The sequence below is a fragment of the Psammomys obesus genome, unplaced genomic scaffold, assembly GCF_907164565.1.
Source record: "Psammomys obesus unplaced genomic scaffold, mPsaObe1.curated_primary_1811, whole genome shotgun sequence".
NCBI lineage: Eukaryota > Metazoa > Chordata > Mammalia > Rodentia > Muridae > Psammomys > Psammomys obesus.
The window spans coordinates 9,639,252-9,651,405 of NW_026596034.1; the positions used below are offsets into that span (position 1 = coordinate 9,639,252).

Here is a 12,154-nt window from a genome sequence, read left to right on the forward strand (position 1 = left end):
ACACACACACACACACACACACACACACACTCACACAAACTCAGTAGGGTAGAACTAGTGTGCATCAAAAGAAAAAGTGGAGGAAGTGTGTGGCAGGTGCCTGTGATGACAAGAAAAACTACTTGAAAGATATTTTAACAAGTCCTAGCCACCAATTTGAGAATTTTTATTATTTTAAATTTATCCAAAAAATGACGATCATGGGGGGAAAAAGAAATGAATTAGGCAGTTCAGTGGTAGAACTATCTATATTTCAAGTTGGCATGAAGGATGGAGAGAGGGAAGAATGGGGAAGGAAGGAGGAAATGGTGGTATCATCATGGAAGCTCACAAAGATGTCTACTTAACATCCCATTCTTTATAATGGAAAACACCCCCAAGGTCCTAACATTTAGGATATCAGAAAAATAATCAATCCATGTCTTACCATGGAACTCTGCAGTTATAAATGGCATCAGTATATGAGTTTCTAATGGTTGGTGAGATACGTATGCCATACTGCATTTTAAAGGAGAGTTTCATTGTAAAAACAACATAATTAGAGTATAAGAGTCAAAGGGTGCATGGAAAAATAATAAGTGACAGATGAATAGATAGACACATAGATAATAGACATGATTTTGCAGAAACAATAAGAGATTGACATGGCAAGACGTCCATAGTGACTATATAAGAGTCACAGGGCTATGGATGAGATATTTCTCCTTAATGTTCATCTGTAATTTTTTTTCCTTCAATTTAAATATGTGTCCATAGAAATGCAATAACTGAGTTGACATTCTGTTTAACTCTTCTAGTTTCATATAGCTATAAGAACTTTCTATATCTTCTCCCTAATTCCCATTTTCCATATAGGCATTTTTTACAACTCAGTTTACATGTTTCTCACAAAGACCCCTGTGCCTGTCTCACTCTCACACACCTTTCCATTTACCTACTTCCCACAGAGAACTCACCCCTCTCCTCCAGATTGTGATGCCCTCCCTGGACAAGCCATAAGGCCACCTCAGAGAAGATCTTCTCTGCTCTCCACATGTGAGTTCCTTAACATGTAGATCCAAACAATTGCTTCTTTCTATTTGTAGTTTATAATCAAGCTTAATTCCCAAGGTAAGCCCAGCCCTAGCTAAGAAGATCCTGGTAGTTGATTGCACCTTCTGTAAGTGCATGGCCCCTAGTGGATAGACCGTACCTACATCCAAGAGTATGTGGACAATTTAAATTATATTTGATGAGTTTAAAAGAGCAACAACAAAGAAAGAACACAAAGTTAAATGGGTAGGGAGGACAAGTACATACAGTAGAGATGGAAAGACTGATTATCGTCAAAATGTGTTGCATGAAATTCTCACAAACTCATAATGAAAACACTGCAAAGCCAAAATCTTGCAAAATCTGTGCAAAATGAGAATCAACCTGTTTCTTGAAAACACATGCTGGAATATTTGAAGGAAATAAAGGTTGATAAAGGAAAAAATAACTCAGCTAAGGGAAGAGGCCAGGGCTGTCACTGATCCAAGCTAGAACCTGGGAGATCTATAGCTCTGGGGACACCAACTTAGATTCCAGACTTTCTAGAGGAACCACATACAGTAATGGTCAGTATGTGACTGACCATCTAATATTGTGCAGTGAGTAAAATTAACATAGAATCCAGGTTTGGGCTTTGGAAAGCAGCTGGCTGGTCTGGACATGAGGCCTGGTGCCAGGGACACTTACAAGAACGGAGACACTTTCACTTCCTGCTGACTCTCCAAAGATGGTCACAGAGCCTGGATCCCCTCCAAAGTTGGCGATATTGTCCTGGACCCAGCGCAGTGCGGCCACCTGGTCCAAGTGACCCCAGTTCCCCCGGCTGTGTTCATCCCCTGTGCTGCAAGAGACATAAAAAGTAAGTATTTCATGTCAGGGATCTTAGGACCACATATGGATTGGGAGCCCTTTGCAGCTTCCCGAATCCAGGTGAGCTCAGCAACCACCCTGACACAGGAATCTTCACCTGAAAGGGGCTCTCACTCATTTTTCCAACAACTAACTAAGTGCTAAGGGTCCAATGTACATCCAGCTCTGGTGTGAGCGCTACAGCGTATATTGAAACAAAGCAAGAGGTATGGCAACTTTCAGCTCACAGCACAAAACACAGGCTAGCCAATAAAACGAGAATAGAATGTCAGTGACTGGGGAAGGAAAACAGGTAAAGAAAGAAGCAACGGTAAGTCTGGGGAGCATCTTAGACTCATAGCCAGAGAACTGCTCTTTGAGTTGTTTGCATTTGTTAGAGACCTAAGTGAAATGAGTACTCAGGTCTTTCTAAATATTCAAATAATTTCAATTAAGGTGAATAGCAGGTACAAAAGCCCCCAGAGTGGGGGAACAAAACTTTGTGGGCAGCTTCTGTGAGATACAGGTCGAGCCAGTGCTGTGGGCCTTGGCAAGGCTTCCATGTCATCGCAATTCATATATGAGTATTATCCAAAGGCTCCACACAGCCCAGTCATTCGTGGTTTTGCAGAGCCTTCCGGCCACAATATGCAACAGCTGTCATGGAAAAGTTGCAAGTTTGATGAAAATGTTGTTTATAACATTAACAGGGCTTTGATAGCTGGGCAAGTGGATCCAAAACAGTAGGATTGAGCATGTTTTAAAGATAGAGTTAAGAGAGCTGGGTGTGGTGGTGCACGTCTTTAATCCCAGCACTTGGGAGGCAGAGATAGTCAAGTTCAAGGCCAGCCTCGTCTATGAAGTGAGTTTTAGGACAGCCAGGGCTGTTACACAGAGAAACCCTATCGCAAACAAACAAACGAACAAACAAAAAAGAGAGTTATGAGGATTTGTTGCCTGGTTGCCTGACAGGGAAAAAAATGATGTGAGCAGCGCAGAATGAATGAAAAGCCTGTGTCATGAGCAAATGGGTGCTTGGAACAGCAGCAGCTATGTAGAGGCCTTGTGGGAAACAGATAAAAGATCTTTGCTGAAGGAATGGCCAACAGGTATCAAGGGCTCAGCTTTTCCCTGGGAGGTGAGAGCTCAGTACATGTCTAAAGGAGGCTAGGAGGTAAGTAAGAGGACTACTCATGATTTAAAGAAGAGGTGGGGGTTACAAATAGTGTTGCTGGAATCACCCAGGGCATTCTTAGAGAGGGAGAGGAAAACACACAGTGCCTTAGCGCAGGGAGGGGAGGGGCAGAGAAGGAGTAGACCGGGCAGCTGGGAGGAGGAGGGCAAGGAAGCATCTCATTGCAGCTACTGTTATGAGCTATATGAGGTTGGGATGAGTGCTGATAAGGTCACAGTTAGCTTCTAGGATGACTTGGCTGTGTGGTCAGCTGAAACCCTGCCCGCAGGAACGCTGACTGAGCTCCCTTTATGCACCCACCTATTCCCCACTTTCCTGTTAAGAGATGTGTAACATTTTAATGCTGTGCTGCGTGCTCATTGTCATCATAGAGAAGTGCCAAGTGCTGATGAAAGGCATTTTCATTTCAAAGGCAGCAGCAAGAAAAGCGGGCTTTTTAGGGTAAAGGGGATTTTGTTACATAGAGTAGACATCTAGAAAGAGATCTCGGAAGCCAGAGAAGAGGGACTGGGGAATGAAAAGGTAGGTAGGACCCCATTATGAAGAAATTTAGTAAGTGTCCCTCTGAAGGGTAACATTACTAAATCTGGTTCCTGGTGCCTTTGATTCTTCAGATTCAATGGCTTGGATACTGTCTCTGCCACAAGGTTCACATGCATGGGCTTTGGTTTCTAATGTGCCGGGTTTATTCACTGGTAGAACTTGTAGAAGAGGTCTTTTGAGGGGTGAATTATATTTAGAGGGGATCTATATGCTCAAGGAAATCAAGCTATATCCTGAGAAAGTGAGTTGTTACCAAAAAGGCAAGACTGCCTTTCCAATTTCTCTGGCTTCCTGCTTTACCATGTGGTTGTCTCTCTATGCCACAGACTCAATTTCTGTTTTCCCACCATGAGGCACTGTAGCCTAGGGCCCCTCACCATCTCCAGGTCTGATGAAACAATTCAGTCCTTGGATTCCGGGTACCCAAATACTGACCTAAACACATCTGATTTCCTTATCATTGACAAATGTCAAATATGTTACTACAGAGCTGACCAATACAAAAGGCAATATGCAGAGAGGAGTGTCCACAAACCCTACCTGAAGAATCCCCAGAGGCCCAGGCGGTACTGAATGGTCACCACCACCACGTTTTCATAAGCAGAGAGGGCCAGTCCATCATAGGTTGATGCCCCGCCCACTGTCAATCCACCTCCATGGATCCACACCATCACCTAGTCAGCAAGAGAAGAACCATACTTGTGGAAAATAGAATTGGGAAAGATTTCAAATGACATCTGGTTTGATTTTCAAGGCCTGGCCCTCATTGAGGGCATCACATTCAAAGTCCAGCAGTGCCCAGCTGGGTTGCAAAGGTGATATTGTCTTTCATCCTCAACTTACCTGCTGGAAGCCAGGATGTCACCTCATTCAGTGCCCCTACCTTTTTACTTAGACCTGTGAGACTCATCTTTCCAGGGCTCTGCTAACTGAGAGCATCATCATGGGAGCAACAGAGGACAAAGATGTCATCTTTTCCCCAGCACTTTGACATTCTAATATGTGGTCCATTCAGACAGCTGAGTCTTTTCTTGTCCATGTCTATTAACTGTGATGTGCCTACAAGCTCATCTCCAGACCTCCAGTTGGTACCCTTCCCTTTGCCTTTACTGCTCCACCTCTCTACCACAATCCTCTCCATCTTGCTAGCCCCAGTTTACAGCCACCTTCTCCATCAAGTCTTCAGCCATTTAACTATTAAGAATGTCTACTCTATACTGGGTTCTTTTATATGACTTGAGGCTGATGAGGGATATAATAACCTTTAATTTATGGCTTCAGAACGTAAAGAGCTCACATTTCATAGGACTGAGAAAAGAAATCTTATACAACACTGTTAATAAAGAGAGTAAGGTAATCTGAGCATGGTAAATACTTGTTATTTTTAATAGAAACAAAGGTTGCCCTATTTCATAGATGGAAAAACAGGGGCACCTCTGCTGGGGATTCCACAGCTAATAAAAGGTAGACATATAACTTGAGCAGCCATTGGCCCCAGAAACACAGCTAAGCTCCTAACCAATACAGCTCATGGCCACAGTTCAGAGATCTGGGCCAGAAAGCAGGCCCTCCCACAGCTCTGACTAGAGTATCAGTGCTTCTGTGTTCCCTGCCAACACTCGGTTGCACCTCTGCAGGCACTAAGGAACATTTACAATGTGTGAGGAAAAGAAAGGCTAGGAAGGCACATGATTCCTGGTCTCCCAGCAAGTGGAAGCACATCCAGTATCTCTGCCCAGACCCTATGTTTCTAGACCTTCTGTACATAGCTGGACAGTGCCTTGGTTTCCAAGTGCCATGAGCTTCTGTTTTTCCTCCCTTGGACTCTATATAACCAATGTGGAGACTCTGATTCAAGCTCATTGTAAAGATGGGATGGCCAATGGAATGTTGAAGCTGTCATCCTAGGTGGGTTATCTGTGAAGACCAGATGACATGAGGCAAAGCTATGCATAACTGCTCATGTTCTTGTTTCATTTCCCAATCCTAAATCTGGCTGTGTAGACAGAGTCCAAAAGAGAAGGTGAACAAATGAATGAGAGTGAGATTTGCTCTCATCTCCTTGTTCAATGTAATCATGTTTAAGCTCAAATACTATTCTGGTGACTTCTACTTCCTTTTTTCCTTCTGAATTCCATTCCAGGTGCTCTGAGGAGACTGGGTGGGTGCTCACACCCTGTCTTATTCCACTTCAAGGATCATCTCTTTACAGTTGCTTTCCCTCACCCTCAGCCCACGCCCATCCCCACCCCAGGCTGTAATTGGCAGCCTTCACTTCCCTGGCCTCTTCATTTGTATGGGAAATGCTGACTCATTATGCCATCAGCATGTGCCAAAGGCAACCAGGAGGGGAGGGAGCTACAATACCATCACAGGTGGTTGGCAACGAGCAAGAAGAATGTACATAGGAGATTGGTCCAGACTCCTCCCTCCACATTGCATAATGGACCATGAGATTTTTCCCCTGGCAGTGAAAGTGCTCACAGGTAATGTGGGGAGAAAGGCAGCACGTATCTCCCTTGCCAGCCCCTGCCTAAAAGCACAGGTGTGAAGACAAAAATCAAGCTCTGGTCCTGCCATCCCTCTGTGTTCCCTCCCTTTCCTAAGCAAGATTTTCTGTCTGCACAAAGAGACATGGGTTATTCAGTTTCATCTAAGATTCCTTCTTGTTTTAACTTTACTAGAAACTTGTCCTAGCTGATCTAGGGATTCGGTTTTTTAATCTAATAACTAATAGTAATGATTCTGTAAACCTTAAGATGTGTATTCCAGATGTACGACAAATTTGCAAGGCAATCAGGGTCTTTGGGGGAAATGAAATGATGCATTTGCATTTTCTGTGGTGAAAAGAAGCTCTTGGTCCCTAACTCAGCTCTGGCTTGTCTACCTCTGTGTCTAGCTGCTCTCACCCCCTGCAGTCACATCCAAGACTTGGAGACTAGTAGTTTCCAAACTTACCGGCAGCCTGCTACTCTTTGTCAAGTCGGCAGGAGTGTAAATATTTAAGTAGAGACAGTCTTCTGAAAACTTGAGATGGATTTTCTCCTTTCTGTTGGTTAGGAGGTCATTGACCCTTTGCCCTCTCACTGTATCTTGTGAGCACCTAGAGGAAAGAGCAAACACCTGAGATTCGAACATACGGAAGCTGGAAATGTTACCTGGGTCTCGACCTCGCTCTAGGATGTTTGACCTTGTAAATGGAGCTGCTTTTGTAAGACTAGAATCTGGTGCAATTTGTAAGAGGGACCTTTATGGGTAAGTAATGGCAATCCGGAGACTCACAACCCAGTAAAGGGAAAAGTATTTGGCATCTCCCCTTCCTGAAGCTTTTGGGACACTCTGGGTAATAGAGAGATGTTCAAATTCTGACCTACCTAGGATAGGACAATCTCACCAGTGCTTGCCCTTGGCTAGGCCTAGTGTGGTGGGCTGAAGGTGACCCTGATCTTTCATCAGGTGATCTTCTTCTAGTCCTTTGGATACTTGCAAGAATTCAGGAACTACCGCTAATAACTGTTTAGCCTGTTCCAAGTTATGGCCGACATCCTTATGGGATGATCTCAAAGACCTTCATGCTTGTAGTTCATCACTGATATACTGGACGATATTGGCTGAGTACATTTTCTGCTCTGTGTCCAAATCCTCCAGGTTTAAGTAAAATCAGTGCTATTTTTAATGATCTCCTTCAGCCTCCTATGCAGAAGCAACAGTTGGCTTCTCTAACAAGGAGTCACAAAGGAACATTGTAGAATAGATATAGAATTGGTGGGAATTACTGAGTCATCCCAGAGTACCGAGGCACTGATTTTAATTCCCTTGTGTGCTAACTCATTTAAGCTTTAGATTAGTGGCCCCTATCCCTGGTTCTGTTCATACCATCAGTTTAGAGAATGTACCAAACAGAAGAGTCTAGAGAAAAATGGAAGGTCTGTAATGCTTCCAAAGTACTCATGAGAATTCCAGAGGGAATGCCATCTGAGCACAGGATATTGGAGAGAATTCCTTCCACATCACTCTAAGACAGATGCTCTCACAAGAGAATACCCAGGCCCAAACCAGCGGCTTACATAGGAGGGTAGGAGGTGGCATTCTTCACGAAGCTCCAGGGCTCTGCAGGCTCTGGTGGAGCAAACCTCAGGGATCCAAGAGGGGGTTTGGCAAAGGGGACTCCCAGGAAGACAGCCACAGGCTGTGTGAATCCTTCTAAGCTGACGTACTTCCCCAGGACTTTGCCATGAACAGTGTTCACCACAGGTGGTTCAGAGGGGTGTCCTGCTGGACATGAAGGAGAAAAAGAACAGATCAGAGTGACAAGATCAGACCTGGATTCTGAGTGGGTTTTTCCATTTCCTAAGCAGTTGACCTTGAATAAGTTCTCTAAATACTTCAAGGTCTCATTTGTTTCCAACATGAAATTAGGATGAAGACTACTTACCTCAGAGGGTTGACTCAAAATTAAACTGGAGCGTGTGGAAGAAAAGCATCCAGTCTAAGTCGTGGTGAGAAAAGAACTGCTAAGACAAAAAGAATCTTTGGTCTCCCTCTTAGAAACATGTATCCATCAGGACCCTGGGGCTGAGCTGCTTGCTGGACTAACGGATAAACAAGAAGTGGTCCCTTGTCTTAGGAAGGTGAGCCTCATAGGTAAACAGACATGCTTGAGCTAATGCTGAGATAAGAAGTGTGTCCCAGAAGAGGGACTGGGAAAGTGATAGAGACATTGGAACGAATGATCTTCTGATGGGCAACATCATGGAGGAACTGAGACTTTCAGATGGAGAAGGGGTGACCGAGGATGATGAAAACAGAGTGATTGAGCAGCATGCAGAATTAAGAGATCCAGAGCATACAAGACCCTGTCTATGAAGGATGAGCAGCCTATAGATGCCCAGGTGGAGTCCATGAGGAGAAGATAATCCTCAGGATTAGGTGTATGTCAGGGAAGGGCACTGAACACCTGGCTGAATGATTAGATTACACAAGGTATGCAAATGAGTAACAGAAGTGTTTCTGGTGCTGAGAGCACAATGATCTAAAATACTCAGGTATGTCTGTGTAGGATCCTCCAAGGGGAAGAGAAGCTGGGTCAATACTCTGTCTGATCCTTTGGCTCTATTCTTGGACAGCAGACAATCTTTCCTCATCTTCCTGCAGCTTCCTCATCCTTTCTTCTTCCACCTTCCATGGAACTGGAAAGAACCACCTGGATCCTCCTTTGAACACCAGGAGGGTATCTACACATTTAATCATCACCAATTCTGGTGTCTCCTTATTTCCTTAACAGCCTCCTTGTCAAAGCATATCTGTTAACATGTGATTTCCATCTTCTGGTCCTAACTGTTCCCCTTTAGAGTTTGTCAATTCCCCCCTCAAAAAGTTTTGAGGGAGAGAGAACATGAAGTTGGGTGGGTAGGAAGTTTGAAAGGATCTGGGAGGAGCTTGGAAGGATAAAGTATATAATCTGTATTGTGTAATATAATTTGTATTGTATAATCTGTATTGTATAATATACTAAAAATAGGGTTAGGTCAGAAAGAAAAATTCCAGATTTTTTCAGAAATAGCCTTAGTATCAGAAAGTCTTTATGGGAATCAAGTTTACATAATAGTATTATGAGACATGAGCCCAATAACCATCTCCATAATATGGACATTTGGTTGTTTTTACTTCTGCTGCTAATTATTGTAAATAAAAGCAAGGGAACTCATGGGGGACATTCATACATTTTGCCCTAAACTTATGATGCTTTGATATAATGATATTTTATTAAAGATGTGTGTTTTAAGATAATTAAATTACCAGGTTGTAAGTCTAAATGTAAGTCTAAGTCTAAAATGAGCTTTATAGAGAACAGCCATTAACACTGAAAACTCTTTCAGGAAATCCTGGTTAGAAGCTTGGGGCCATGCCTGGTGCTATTAGAAGTCCATTCCATGCTGGTCTCCTTTTGTCATTGCTATTAATCAAAATTATTTTGTTTAACTTCTTATTTTTAATCAAACCACTGAAACAGACTTCCTGGGAAACCTGGATATGAAGCGATTCATAGACGACAATATGGCGTGTTGATTTTTTTTCTTTTTCTCCATGAATTTTCAAGATTTGCTTCCTGAGCTTGGGCCCCATTTCTAATCAGGAACTACTATAAAAGATATGGAAATTTGTATGAGGAAGGAGTACTCACTCTCTGCCCTGATATGGGGCTAAGGGAAGAAAAAAGGCTAAAGATAGATAATCAATACCAGCTCCGTGTGGAATGGGTATGACAGGAAGGCAGTGAGATGCTTTGATAAATGAACCAGGGCTGCTGGGGTGCACTTATGACCCCAATACTTGGGACGTCAAGGCATGGGGACTCACCTTATTCTTTAGACCAGCTTGGGTTACATAGCAAGTTAAAGTGTAGCCTGAACTGAAGAGTGAGACAAACATAAAAAAAAAACAAAAATGGCACTGCATGTGATCATCTCAATTTTGAAAGGTCAGAAAGGGACAGATGGTTCCATCCACTTGAACTGAGAGTGTGCAGCATGCGTGTATGTGACTCCACTGTAGAAGTGCAAAATAAGAGAAAGGGCCAAGATTACAAAGAGACACAGCTGTAGCTGAGTGAAAGCAGGCACCACAGTGGTGGCAGAAGGGCATGAACCATGGAGTCCAGGGGAGGAGGTAGAGGAGGAGGAGCAGAGGTGAAAACAGTGCTTTAGGGGTTCAAGAGGGCAAAGGCTGATTTCAAATGACCAGGCATGGCTGGATTAGCTGGAAACTTTTAACCAGAGTGTGCTTTTCTGCAGGGGCTGGCAGGGACAAATGAGAATATTATGAACAGCAGTTATGACTTAATCATATAAATTGCACACAAATGTGATTCCTGCTTTATACCAGAGGTACATCCCAGTTTCTTTACAATATTCATAATAAGAGTCTTAACTTGGGTATACCTGGTGTGGAGTTCCTAAAGATGGAAAAAGAATGGCATTGCCAGGGTAACTGGAAGCAAAGGAATGTTCTGCTCCAAAGTTGGGTCCTTTATTACTCTTTTTTGCATCCAGTTCCAGGCCTCTCTCAATGGCACATGTCCAGACTGGGTGAGGCCTTTGGGAATTGATTGCTGGGCACTGGCTCTGGATTCAGGCTAGAGACAGCCCAGGACATGATTTTCCAGACAAACTTGGAAGAACAAGTTAAGAGCCTCTTATCTCAGTCAATAAAATCACACAGATCTACACTGAAATTAACACTCTAACCACATATGAGCCATAAATTTAATTTGTGTGTCTAATGTTTATGAGGCCATCATGACCTGTAGAAACTGTCACTCTCGGGATCTATCTGCATCAGGGTCATGATCCTAGCCACTTCCTGTATGATACTGTGGACTTGTCAGTCTACCCTCATCACCCAGAATCTGGCATCAGAAAGCTAAGACACCCACGGCACCTTAGAGCCCCTTGAAATGATAACAAAAGAGGCATTTGCTGAAGGCCCCCCAGCCTTGAACTTCCTCACTGACCTTGCCCTCTTCCCCCACCTTATTACTGTGTCCCTCCTCCTGAGAACAATAAATGTGTTTTTTTCAAAGGCTCTTGGGTCCTGATGTGCTAGCTTGATAGTACTGCATAGTTTCTATTAATACATTCCGTATTTATGTATTAATAGAAAATATTCACGGAGGGCCACTGTGTGTAGAGAGGCCCCACACACAGTGAAGGGCAGCCCTAGTGCAAGTGTGCCTCTCCTCTAAGAACTTTAAAAAAGAAACCAGCTAATCCTCTCTACAGTCCAGGGAAGGAAGGATGCCAAAGTGTCTTGATTCCTCTTGCACAGGAATTGGCTGCTTGTCCTTCTGTGCCTACAGTGTGCTGCTAGGTCTCAGGGATTTTACCCTCTCCTGATCTCAGTTAGTCTAGCACCATGGTCTGTGCCACTTGAAGGCAAATCCAAGAAGGGCAAATGCTGCTTGCAGAACTAAATCTGTCGGTCTTGTCTGTGCTCTATGCACAGCTCTGCAAACATTTTAAATATGTCCCTACAAATTTGAATTTCAAAGGTACTCACCCCAAACCACACAGGTTGCCAGAGGCACCAAGAACAGAGCACGGAGGAGCCACATCATGCACAAAAGGCTCCTGGGTCAGTGGACTTTCTGATCTGTAAGGAAGGGGAGTGAATGGTCCTGCCCACACTCTGGGCAGCTGCCCAGGAGTACTGCCCACAGAGACCGATTACTCGGTGCAGAAGGACAGGAAAATGCTTCCTCTCCCTGTGCCAGATCTCTTCCAAAGTTTACCCTGCTGTATCTGAAAACTCAGACTCCCAGAGTTCGCCCTAAACAATCAGTATAGAAATCTCAGATTAAAGACAGCTGTAAATGCCTTAACAGCTTCTTACATAAATGTTTCTGCCTGTAACACTCTCATGGCAGAGCCCCATGAGTTCTCAAACTCAAGCAAAGACCTCCAGGCAGGGCTAAGCTTTATTGGGGTAGGGTGTGGGGTTTTTATAACAGGCTGAAAAAGTCTGCAGGAAGGGTCT

The 12,154-nt window shown here is 43.7% G+C and overlaps 1 protein-coding gene across 1 annotated transcript in view; it reads right to left on the bottom strand.

The window, feature by feature from the left end:
* LOC129686808 (carboxylesterase 1E) overlaps nt 1-11,749 on the bottom strand; it is a 42,544-nt gene extending 30,795 nt beyond the window's left edge. Inside the window, exons 1-4 of the mRNA XM_055620911.1 lie at nt 11,678-11,749; nt 7,687-7,891; nt 6,578-6,722; nt 4,160-4,293 (exon numbers count right to left, since the gene is read on the bottom strand). Coding sequence (XP_055476886.1) covers nt 4,160-4,293; nt 6,578-6,722; nt 7,687-7,891; nt 11,678-11,735 — 542 coding nt within the window. The 5' untranslated portion in view covers nt 11,736-11,749. The remainder of the gene's footprint in view (nt 1-4,159; nt 4,294-6,577; nt 6,723-7,686; nt 7,892-11,677) is intronic.
* Nucleotides 11,750-12,154: the final 405 nt, after the last annotated feature.